General features: G+C 39.6%; 1 protein-coding gene across 2 annotated transcripts; it reads left to right on the forward strand.

Moving 5' to 3' along the window:
- The first annotated feature begins 116 nt into the window (after positions 1-116).
- On the forward strand, positions 117-12,169 carry oscp1b (organic solute carrier partner 1b). 2 transcript variants are annotated; one of them, XM_010899126.4, is made up of 14 exons: positions 117-538; positions 1,025-1,161; positions 1,385-1,521; positions 1,887-2,466; positions 2,730-2,759; positions 3,480-3,634; positions 4,258-4,425; positions 4,516-4,596; positions 5,131-5,234; positions 5,835-5,963; positions 6,210-6,279; positions 6,465-6,604; positions 7,474-7,537; positions 10,754-12,169. In XM_010899126.4, exons 4-14 carry the CDS (start codon positions 2,355-2,357, stop codon positions 10,877-10,879), a joined length of 1,179 nt encoding a protein of 392 aa, XP_010897428.1. In that variant the 5' UTR covers positions 117-538; positions 1,025-1,161; positions 1,385-1,521; positions 1,887-2,354; the 3' UTR covers positions 10,880-12,169. The 2 variants fall into 2 exon arrangements, with proteins under 2 accessions (XP_010897428.1, XP_010897429.1); XM_010899127.4 differs by lacking the exon at positions 2,730-2,759 and having other exon boundaries at positions 120-538.
- The last annotated feature ends 650 nt before the right edge of the window (positions 12,170-12,819 follow it).

The following is a 12,819-nucleotide window of genomic DNA, read 5'->3' on the forward strand; positions in this document are numbered from 1 at the left end:
GGTAGTGTCGCCTCGTTTATAATCAGTGTGACTTAACACTATAAAATGAACAAAACATTTATTGAATACAATGTACAATTATCTATTTGTTTCCCTCCTTTTAGAAGTATTCAGAAAGGTTTTGAACCTGTGGTTACCTATTTCACCCTTAGTCTTGTGTAGCTTATCCAAATCAGTGATATAACACTTGACGCTAATCAAAATCCTAATGAGGAAGACTACACCCTGTGGTTGAAACAGCAAGTGTCATCATATTACTTCCCTGAAAAGAACTTGAGTGAAAAACTGTATGTTCATGAGAACAGAAAGAACATCAGATATAGGGTTTATCCACCTCATGTCAAACCAAGGTTTTACTCGTGATCTGAGTTAATACTTGTGATACTGAGGAAATGTTTGGTCATAAAATAGTTCAAATGGTGCATGACTGTTGAGTTGTCTTGAGAAACGTAGGAGTGTAACAAGTGCTCGTGTCACAACATCCTGTTTAAAGTGTATCGACCAGATCTGGAGAGGCTCAGAGCTGTCGACAAAGTAGGTGAGTGACATGGTCTTTCATCTCTTCTAATTTTTTTTTGAAAAACTACAATTGAATATCTATGTATTTGTTCATAAGTACTGTAAAAATGCCAATTAAAATTCATATTGAACATATTTGCATACACAATATTTTAAGTTGTTTCTCAGTTCTTTGAAGCTCTGATACACAATTTTTATTTTTTAAATAAGATCAAATAGCAGTGCAGCAAAACACAACTGCTTTACGTATGTGATTGTACTTTGTGGACTGCATAGAAGTGTTGCAGTATATGAAGTAAAATGGTGTTTCAGGGTATTAACTGAGTTGTGTTTAACTTTTATTTTGTCTTAAGGGAAACATGACAATGTATTCTGTTTGGGAAATGAGTGGAAAGTAACTGATCATACTTGCAGTGTCCATTACCATATCTCCCACACCAGTTTACATCACATGGCTTCAATCTCTCTCAATACTTGCTAACTGTTGGATGTGTTTGGTGTTTAGGTGACGCTGACCCCCATTGATTGACATGTCGAATCCAGTGATCACCCATCAGCCAGCAGCAGGGTCTTATGGGACAAATGTGCAGACTGGGGAGTGGAGCACTGGCCTGTGCTCCTGCTGCAATGACCTGCTAGTCTGTGAGTAAAACTGAAACACCTGATACAAACCGCAGGTATTATTACCCCCATGTAATGGAGTATAGTTCAGGGCTTACTATACATAACAATAGTCAATATACATAACAATAGTCAAAAAGAGAGATCCTTCCTCAAACCTACTTTGAAGAACTTTATAAATACATGTCTTGATCTCTTGTCTTTGTCAGCATTTTACAAAATACTGCACATTTTTGTCATACAGGTGCCTTGGGATTCTTCTGCCCAATAGGATTGAGTTGCTACGTAGCTAACAAGTATGGGGAGAATCCATGCCTGGGTTTTATTCCAGGAGGCATGACAGCCATGAGGACCCACATGAGGCTGACCTATGGGATTCAGGTATGTAACCTTTAGAAGATTAGCAAAATGCAGTACGGGTCAGTTATGCACATTGGAGAGTAGTGCCTTTTAATGCAATTCTAGACCAATTTTTATTCAGAAAGACAGCTGATGTTTTTATCACTCTTCATATTGAGAAATAACAGTTTTTGTTTTCTAGTTTGAGGAACTTGAACTGTGAAATAGTCTTATCACAAATTCTGATTTGAAAGTGTCCTCTTCTTAGAGAGCAATCTTTTTTCTTTTTTTTATCTGCTCTATTGAAAACATTTTCTTTGCTAATATGTGATAAGCGGAAAGTTTGCTGGTTTGTGACCCAGTGAGACCGATTCTAAACTCATAACTTCATTGTTATATTTTAACAGGGGACAATATGCAATGATGCAATAATGACCTGTTGCTGTGGACATTTTGAGGTGTGCAGGATGGCCCGTGAAATTCGCATCAGGAATGGAGAAGTTTGACTTAATCAGTCGTTTCAATAAATATTGTTGTTACAAATTGTAATTGTCGTTCTATGTATTTTTGTTCTTAAATATTAAATAAGTCCCCGTACTAAAGTGTTTGCTCTAATAATATCACCATGTATGTAACAAAATGTACAATAAAGCACAGTAGGATATTTTATGTTGTCTCGTTTTATATGATTTGCACGTTGGCGTAGTAACGTTAGTTACGTGCTACATGATTGGCCCATTTTCTTCGTGACCTGGCAACCAAGTGGAAGCGTACAGACATTTCCTCCCCATCATCACACAAAACAGTGCTCTTAGGTGGCTGAACGGGTTAAATAGATGACATTTAGCTAGCTAGGTGTGTTATCCAACAATAACATGTCTTCGAGAACGCTACCACTCCTTTTTATTAACCTCGGAGGAGAAATGCTTTATATCCTTGATCAGCGTCTACGTGCTCAGAATATTCCAGCTGACAAAGCCAAGAAAGGTAAAATCACATTAGGAGTCAGGCCACCTTACAAGCTAAATAAATTAGCTAGCTAAGTAAATTTACTTTGTAGCGTTAACCTGCTACCTAATGCGTTAACTAGCTTAGTTAGCTGTATGTTGTATTGGTGGTGAACTAGACTAGTATTCCACCAGGTTACAGTAACTACATGACCAACAGGTGAATACTGTCCTTGTCATGTCAACAACCTGGTTTAGAGCATATGTCTCCCTGTGTTTTAACTTGCACATTTTCCATTGTAGCTGATTGGATAGAGGATGACAGAAGGAGAGGTATTTTGATGTTTCTCGTGCAATACTTTAGGTCGATCTGCTCTGCTCTGAGTCATTCAAGGAAACCAACAGAGTATTGCATTGGTATAAAAATCTGAATCAAATATTTGCTTAGTAGAGATGGTACAGTAGTTTACTCTGTTCCAAGATTGTAGACATTTCAACAATTGACATTGGGAATTTCACTTTCCAGATCCCAAAACATAGACCATCTCATTCCAAGAATATACCATCAATACCTTAATCTAGCTTTACAAGCTGATAATGCTGCTGCTGGTTTAAAAGGCTGTTGCTTTGTTAGGGCCATTGGGAATAGGTGGATGTTGAACATTGCTTATAGAACGCACATCTGCTTGCTTAAAGGTAGACTCTCTTGAGTTCACCAAATTCTTCATTTTAAATGTAGACTGCCAAATTTCATCATCGTAAACAATGAATGAAGAGGGTGATCCATCCTATGCCAGTGCTCTCATCTGGGATGCATTTCTGAGCCTGGATCAGTCAAATTATTTGATGGTCTATTTCTTGTTAACCCCCCATTTGTCTCACCCACATTGTGAAGAACCAAAAGTAACACTCCTAGCATATTTGGTTGTTTCTAAAAACTCCCATTGTTTACATTGGTGATGTTATCTTGATAAGTCTAGTCGACGCTTTAAGGACCAACATTTCCCTACTTGTGACCTGACCGCGACCTTTGTGTCCTGTGATCTCTGCCAGTTATGAATGACATCATCACCACCATGTTCAATAAGAAGTTTCTGGAGGAGCTGTTCAAGCCTCAGGAGTTGTACTCCAAGAAGGCCCTAAGGACAGTGTTTGACCGACTGGCTCACGCATCCATCATGAGGCTCAACCAGGCCAGCATGGACAAGGTGAGATTAGGGTTTTGTCATGTTCAGAGCATGCCGCGGCAACGTCCCTCTCTGTTTCAGTCAGCCTTCTTCTGCTGTAGCCACTGAATAGGACTCTGTGTTAGATTTTAAATGCTTTAGGGTTGTTTTCCCTTTTCTGATAAAGGTAATTATCTAACGACATCTTGATAGTGGTCATGAGAGCATAACTATTTTTATCGTCACATTCTCAGAATGGCATCCTGACTGGACCCAGTGATCATTGATCACATCTTATTCTAGGTGATGGGGGAAGTGTCCATGACACACAAGGAGGCATATCTTTTGAAGCTTTCGTCATGAAACTGCGTTCATTTGTTACTTGACACTTTTTTTGTTGTTCTATCTTTTGGTTTTGGTTATTTGATAAGCTTACCCTATCTAACAGAAAATCTTCATAACTGTTATCTGAATTAGCCTTTTAGTCATGACATGGTGCCTAGATGTTGTATTAAATACGTCAGCAGAGCCTGAGCTTAGTTTGATTCAATGTTCTGTGTGGCTCCCCCTGGTGTGCAGCTGTAAGAATAACTAGTCATCATAATAACTAGTCATCATCCATAACAACTTATCATCATCCATGTGTCTGTGTGGTTCCCACCCAGCTGTATGATTTGATGACCATGGCCTTCAAGTACCAGGTGCTCTTGTGCCCGCGGCCCAAAGACATACTCCTTGTGTCCTTCAATCACATGGACGCCATCAAGGACTTTGTGAAGGAAACCCCAAGCATTCTCAGCCAGGTCGACGAGACATACAAACAGCTCATAGAGGTACAGGAGACATACCATCAGTGGGCCAAACGTTAGCAATTGTTTATTAGCGTCTTTCACGCAGTGCTTGTTTTGTGCCCTTATTTTTAGATGTACACACCGCTGTCCAGTGGCGAATTTCAGCTGATCCGGCAAACTCTCCTCATCTTCTTTCAAGACATGCACATAAGGGTGAGTTGATCATCTCATCGATCTCCTGTGTCTTTTGATGTACAGTGAGTATTGGAAAGAGTTGTGTGGGGCCTCTTTTAATGGGTTTGAGAGATGGCTGGGCTAGTAAAAATTATTGCTTGGAATTGCCACATAATTCAGGACACTTGGATGCAGACACGATATGTAAAGCAATTCTCACGATCGTAAATGTATCGAGTATGTAGCAATACTGCAATTAAATGATGATTAGATTTTCTGGGCCTACTGCGCACTACATGAAGAGGCATGAGATAGTGTTGATCAGCAATGGGAAGTGCTGAAGCCCATATGACTTACTATTTAAAAAGATGGAGATGGGTAGTTTTTGAGAAGCCCAAAAATAATGAAAATATTGGGATTTTGTAAAACAAACAAAAACAAATTATGTTATTTTCTTTGTAACCTGAAGGTGCAATACTTTCACTAATGGTGAAGCCAAGCCTTACAATGCATTATAAAATAATCATTATTGTACAGTCTGTTTCACAGTTATCCTTACATGTGCTTTTGCAGGTGTCCATCTTCCTCAAAGACAAAGTGCAGAATTCCAATGGCCGTTTTGTCCTCCCAACCTCAGGTCCTGTTCCCCACGGAACCCAAATTCCAGGACTTATCAGGTACCACAGCCAACTAGATAACCCAGATAACACTAAGTCTCACAATCCAACTCAGCTATGTCTATTGCAGTTGATCACATGTCATTAGTTTCAGCGGATATGGCTGTGGTCTCCCTTTTACACCACCATCCAATTCACTTTTTGGCAGTGTTCTTTTATTAAAATGGTTTGTTTTTCTATTGCAGTAAGCTTAATTTAGACCAGTGTATCTACAGCTAATTGGATTACTGAGGCTGTATTGAAGGAGCTGCAGTTTTCTAAATTAAGAAAAGACTGCTTTTGGCATTACTTTATTTCACTACGGATTTTGTATGACCATACCTAAAAGTGAACTTGAGCTCATGTGCCGAACCTGATCGTGAAGTAAGAGAAAGTGTAACCATACAGGATATAACCACACAAGTGACTACTCTGTTACAAGTAGACTACTCTGTTCAACCACTTAACAAACATCTGACACAATCCTGAAAAGGAATTGTCTTTTCTATTTTTGTGATGTGTCTTCTGGGAAACAGGAGAAGATGCCGACAGTCACTAGGGTATTACCGGTTGCCACTGGATTTTGAAAGTATTGTTGTCTGTATGTTTCTTTATCCTCAGAATGTTCAGCTGCAGTGGCGAGGAGGTGAAGAAACTGCAGTTCCGTAATGGTGGGAACTACACCAGTGCTCTACGGGAGGGTTCCTTTGAGATGTTTGGAGAAAGGGTCATCAAACTGGGCACTAACATGTTAGTTCTACCCACCCACCCCACACTTTATAGACAGCTTTTGGGTTGCTGGACATACTCCGTCTGATGCCATTAAAGTGTATACTACTTTGTGATGGGTGTTCAGAACAGTCCTGAATCTGCATGCTGACACCAGGTCATTGCATGTTGTATGGGTATCATTTAAAGAGACAGTTTGGTTGGTCTTCCCTCTGATGCCGCATTATATTTCAACTTGTCGGGTGCTGAACTTCCTGTCATCCACAGGTACAGTGTGAGCCGTCCAGTGGAAACACACTTGTCGGGGACGTCCAAAAACTCTGCACAGCAAAAGTCGGTGAGTTGAAATTTTACAACCAGGCGATATTTCTTTTATTTTCTCAAGTGTGCATGTTGCAGTCTGGAGCATGTTAACAGTGGAAAACAAAACGTAACGGAAGCCAGCCTGAAAATTCATGGGGAATAATAAAACATGCACTTAAGGCTTATTGTTAACATTGTGTTTCTTCACTTTGTGTACAGGTCAACACAACTCCAAACCCCCTGGCCAAAGAGGAGCTGAACATGCTTGCCAGGTTAATGGGCGGTCTGGAAGTCCAAAAAACATCCAGTGTAGACAATGGCTTCCGAGTCAACCTCTTTGCCACAGATGAGGAAGAAGAGTAAGACGTATTTTATGTACATTGTTCAGTTGTTGTATTTAGTGTAATTTTGGGTAAACTAAACATAATCATAGCAGATTATTAACTTTGTGGTTGAAATCCTGAATGCTGATAGCCGTGGTATATGAAAGCAATAAGACACAACGTGGTGTAGTATATGGCCAATATACCATTGCTAAGAGCCGTTCTTAGGCACAATGCATTGTGGAGTGCCTGGACAAGGCACTTAGCCATAGGCTGTTATTAACTGGTTACCAAGGCAATTACAGGAGTAAAAAGGGATGTGATATCATAGCCATGATATACAGTCTCTTATACCTCAGCAATCAGCATGTAGAATTCAAACCACAAGTTTATCAGACTGTATAACCATGGGTATGACACACATCATGTTAAAACTGGCATCCTTAATGACCAAACTGCTGCATCTACAGTGGGGAGAACAAGTATTTGATACACTGCCGATTTTGCAGGTTTTCCCACTTACAAAGCATGTAGAAGTCTGTAATTTTTATCAGAGGTACTCTTCAACTGTGAGTGACGGAATCTAAAACAAAAATCCAGAAATCACATTGTATGATTTTTAAGTAATTAATTAGCATTTTATTGCGTGACATAAGTATTTGATACATCAGAAAAGCAGAACTTAATATTTGGTACAGAAACCTTTGTTTGCAATTACAGAGATCATATGTTTCCTGTAGTTCTTAACCAGGTTTGCACACACCACAGCAGGGATTTTGGCCAACAACAAATGCTTCAAAAAAGAATTGAAATCATAACTAGTGTGGAAGCTAAGTTTTAGTATCAGTATTAAGAATCAAGATTAGTGCCTGGTTAACAGTGATGTGGATTTTTCTTCCTCTCAGGGAGGCCTTGATATCAAGACCAGACGAGTTTTCATATGACGTCATAAACATCCAAGCGACTAAGGTAGCGTTTACAAACTATTTTATTACCATGTAATAAATTATAATACCATGTGTTTATGCAGCGTGAAGAGATGACATGGAATGTCCTGCTGTACATGGATGTACAGTTGTGCTCATAGGTCTTCATACCCTGGCAGAAATTGTGACATTTTGGCATTGATTTTGAAAATATGACTGATCATGCAAAAAAAACCAATTTTATTTAGGGATAGTGATCATATGAAGCCATGTATTATCACATAGTTGTTTGGCTCCTTTTTAAATCATAATGATAACAGAAATCACCCAAATGGCCCTGATCAAAAGTTTACATACCCTTGAATATATGGCCTTGTTACAGACACACAAGGTGACACACACAGGTGAAAATGGCAATTAAAGGTTAATTTCCCACACCTGTGTCTTTTTAAATTTAAATTAGTGCCTGAGTGTAAATAGTCAATACGTTTGTTAGCTCTCAGGTGGATGCACTGAGCAGGCTAGATACTGAGCCATGGGGAGCAGAAAAGAACTGTCAAAAGACCTGCATAACAAGGTAATGGAACTTTATAAAGATTGAAAAGGATATAAAAAGATATCCAAGCCTTGCAAATGCCATTTAGTTCTGTTCAATCACTTATTAAGAAGTGGAACATTCAGGGATCTCTCGATACCAAGCCAAGGTCAGGTAGACCAAGAAAGATTTCAGCAAAAACTGACAGAAGAATTGTTTGGGATACAAAGAAAATCTTGCATGTCACCCCATGAGAAATACAGGCTGCTCTGGAAAAAGGCAGTGTGGTTGTTTCAAGGAGCACAATATGACGATACTTGAACAAAAATGAGCTGCATGGTCGAGTTGCCAGAAAGAAGCCTTTACTGTGCCAATGCCACACAAAAGCCTTTTTACAATATGCCCGACAACACCTTGACACGCTTCACAGCTTCTGGCACACTGTAATTTGGAGTGAGGTCATAACCATAAGTGCTATGTTTGGAGAGGGGTCAACAAAGCCTATAGTGAACAGAATACCATCCCCACTGTGAAGCATGGTGGTGGCTGACTGATGTTTTTGGGATGTGTGAGCTCTAAAGGCACGGGGAATCTTGTGAAAATTGATGGCAAGATGAATGCAGCATGTTATCAGAAAATACTGGCAGACAATTTGCAATTTTGCACGAAAGCTACGCATGGGACACTCTTGGACTTTCCAGCATGACAGTGACCCTAAGCACAAGGCCTAGTTGACCTTCCAGTGGTTACAGCAGAAAAAGGTAAATGTTCTGGAGTGGCCATCAAAGTCTCCTGACCTTAATATCATCCAGCCACTCTGGGGAGATCTCAAACGTGCGGTTAATCCAAGACGACCAAAGACTTTGAATGACCTAGAGGCATTTTGCCAAGACAAAAGGGCAACTATACCACCTGCAAGAATTCGGGGCCTCATAGACAACTATTACAAATGACTGAACACTGTCATTGATGCTAAAGGGGGCATACTTTTGAACAGGGATCAGTTCATTTTTGCATTTTAAAGAGTGAAATATGTATTCGACCCCTCTGCAAAACATGACTTAGTACTACATGGCAAACCCTTGTCGAAAATCACAGTGGTCAGATGTTTCTTGTAGTTGGCCACCAGGGTTGCAGCACATCCCCTTTGCAGATCTTCTCCAAGTCATTAAGGTTTCGAGGCTGACGTTTGGCAACTGGAACCTTCAGCTCCCTCCATAGATTTTCTATGGGATTAAGGTCTGGAGACTGGCTAGGCCACTCATGGACCTTAATGTGCTTCTTTTTGAGCCACTCCTTTGTTGCCTTGCTCAATGTGTTTTGGGTCATTGTCATGCTGGAATACCCATCCACGACCCATTTTCCCTGGCTGAGGGAAGGAGGTCCTCAACCAAGATTTGACAGTACATGGCTCTGTCCATCTTCCCTTTGATATGGTGAAGTTGTCCTCTCCCCTTAGCAGAAAAACACCCCCAAAGCATAATGTTTCCACCTCCATGTTTGACGGTGGGGATAGTGTTCTTGGGGACATAAGCAACACTCCTCCTCCAAACACGGCAAGTTGAGTTGATGCCAAAGAGCTTGATTTTGGTCTCATCTGACCACAACACTTCCACCCAGTTCTCTTCTGAATCATTCAGATGTTCAATGGCAAACTTCAGACTGGCCTGTACATGTGCTTTCTTGAGCAGGGGGACCTTGCGGACGCTGCAGGATTTCAGTCCTTCACAGCATAGTGTGTTACATTGTTTTCTTGGTGATTATGATCCCAGCTGCCTGGAGATCATTGAAAAGATCCTCCCGTGTAGTTCTGGGCTGATTCCTCAACATTCTCATGATCATTGAAACTCCTCAAGGTGAGATCTTGCATGGAGCCCCAGACTGATGGAGCTTGACAGTTCTTTTGTGTTTCTTCCATTTTGGAATAATCGCACCAACTGTTGTCACCTTCTCATCAAGCTGCTTGGCGATGGTCTTTTAGCCCATTCCAGCTTTGTGTAGGTCTACAATCTTGTCCCTGACATCCTTAGATAGCTCTTTGGTCTTGGCCATGGTGGAGAGTTTGGAATCTAATTGATTGATTGCTTCTGTGGACAGGTGTCCTCTATACAGGTTACAAACTGAGATTAGGAGCACTCCCTTTAAGAGTGTGCTCCTAATCTAATCTCGTTACCTGTATAAAAGCCAGAAATCTTTCTGATTGTGAGGGGATCAAATACTTATTTCATTCAATAAAATGCAAATCAATTTATAACATGCGTTTTTCTGGATTTTTTTGTTATCTCTCACTGATCAAATAAAGATACCATTAAAATTATGGACTGATCATTTCTTTGTCAGCGGGCAAACGTACAAAATCAGCAGGGGATCAATATTTTTTTGCCTCACTGTATTACCAATTCTCCAAGGGTATGCAAACTTTTGAGCACAACTGTACATAGTTGAGTTATCTTAAAGAAATGGTCCCCATCAGAACAAGGAGACCCATTAGGAATCTCACATGACTCAATCTATGGAGGTGTCTCTTAGCACTTATGAACCACACATGTTCAGACACAGTGCCCAAGCAGACTTGTCTAATTAACAAACTAAGGATTAGAGGTTAAAGGATATATATTAGGATCAGGATGGGACAGTCTAACAAGATGTACCGTAATCAAGCATAAGCCTGTCTTCAGACACGAACCTTCCGAGCTGCCATTGGTGGCTTGCCTTGTCTTTCAGAACCAGCGAGCCAATGCAGAGTTGGCCAAGATCATGGGAGACTTCACAGAAGAGGGTGAAGAGCTGTGTCCATCAAGTGCCAGCAGTAAAGGGGATGACCTCCTGGCTATGATGGACGGGCTGTAAAATGGTGTTACCATGGTGGCAGGATGTGAGGGTGGGGCCCAGGGCTGAGTTGGTTAAGAAGGGTATTCTACTGTAGGACAGTGTTTAGTATGTTTTGCTGTGCTCTGTCTCACAGTGGAGATATGGTCGCTGTCTCTCCAACAGAAACACAACACACTCCTCATTCGTGAGTCTGTGTAGCTTTACAATGCTAAGGTGCCGTGAGCAGGTCAATTATTTTTTCCAGCAAGGACCAATTAAATTGTTTGCAAGATTGTATTTTGCAAAAGAAAGTGAGGGAACTCGAAAAGCTGGCCTAGGTTTGGTGCATTTATGGTGGCAAACAGGAGCCTTTAAAACGTCCAGATAAAGCATTTCTGTACTAGATGTTGTTCCATTGAAATGTCAAATTCGGATATATTTGTATCAGTTTAGTCAATGGTTTGTGCTCTGCTGATCCTGTTTAAATCTAAATCTTAACATTATATTGATGTTACGTCAAACAGTCTACTTTCCAACAGCATTTGGTAACTTCCTGTTTCATTTCTTATCAGCCCCTGAGGTTAAGATAACAGCGGTATCACATCTCAGCTGAAATATAATATATCAAGTTAAAAAATATTTCTTATCAACTCTTGTGTAATATTATAATAATAAACTGTACCTAAACTAGTTACTCTAGGTCTTTGGGTTTTTTATCATTCTTCGGCTTAGGCCTTAATTTGCCCAATTTAAATCAGCTAAGAAAACCTGACAGCCTATCTGGATTGGAGTTAGATGTTCCTGATCTAAGGAGACAGATGGAACTGAAAGCAATCCAAGTGCACTTGTCATTGTAATTCAAAAGCACAGATCCTGAAGTATGTTTTGAGAGAAGTGTTCTACTGTTCCTTGTTTTCCTATTTGTATAAGATAGAAATGTAAACATGCATTTCTGTGCAAAAGTCTTAGGCCACACGGTACATTTGTGTAAAGCAATTTATCAGGGCATGAACTGTTTATTTGCTTGCCCAAACACTATATAAAAAACAATAAATAACATTAGAATAAATACAAATGAAAGTGAAAATACATAATGCTAATGAACAATAATACCTTGTGAGGTATTTGATATCTTATGAGATGATTAGAATAAATGTCACAAAGCAAGTTGAAGACAGAAAATGCAGTGAAATCCAAAAGATGATTTGTTGCAAATCCTGAGAGAAGAAACTACCAGAGGACCACTATAAGGCTAAACAGCGTGGTTAAGTTTAAGTGCTCAGTCATAGGCACATGAAAAGAGAAGTGTTTTTAAACTGGATTTTTAAAAATATATACGTTTGGGGCATGTCATTAATGACTGTGTGTTGAGTTATTTTGAGGGGACAGCAAATTTACACTGTAATACAAGCTTTATACTCACTACTTTACATTGTAGCAACACACATGTACACACGCATACATGTGTATACATGCATATACGTTTGTATATATGTATGTTGAGGGCAAACTTAAGAAGAATTATTGCATACTGTATAAAGTGAACAAAAGACCTTATATGTTGATGAAATATGAAAGATGGTCCAAGATGTACATATATTATTTATGGGAGAATTTATTTAAGTGTATAATATTGTTTACTTGATTTCAGTGTATGTCTTTTCTTTTTTGGGGGTGGAATGTTTTAATGTTTAAACTTTTATTTAAAAAAATAAATAATTTGTAATGCATAAATTGAACAGAATAAATATTATACTGTCATTAGCTTTCTTGCATGCACTAAATACATTTTGTGATTAACAGGGAAATATTTAGTTGCTACATAAATGTCTGTACACATAAATTATATACCCTGATACATCTTTGAATTTCAACTGTTAGTCCCCGACCTGTGCCCAAGCGACTGAGCTCCCAATCTAGACTGCCTGTTTTCTTCTCTACCTTTTAACCTTCTCACCCTTGAATGTGCAGTCCACACA

This window comes from Esox lucius, chromosome 20, assembly GCF_011004845.1.
Source record: "Esox lucius isolate fEsoLuc1 chromosome 20, fEsoLuc1.pri, whole genome shotgun sequence".
NCBI lineage: Eukaryota > Metazoa > Chordata > Actinopteri > Esociformes > Esocidae > Esox > Esox lucius.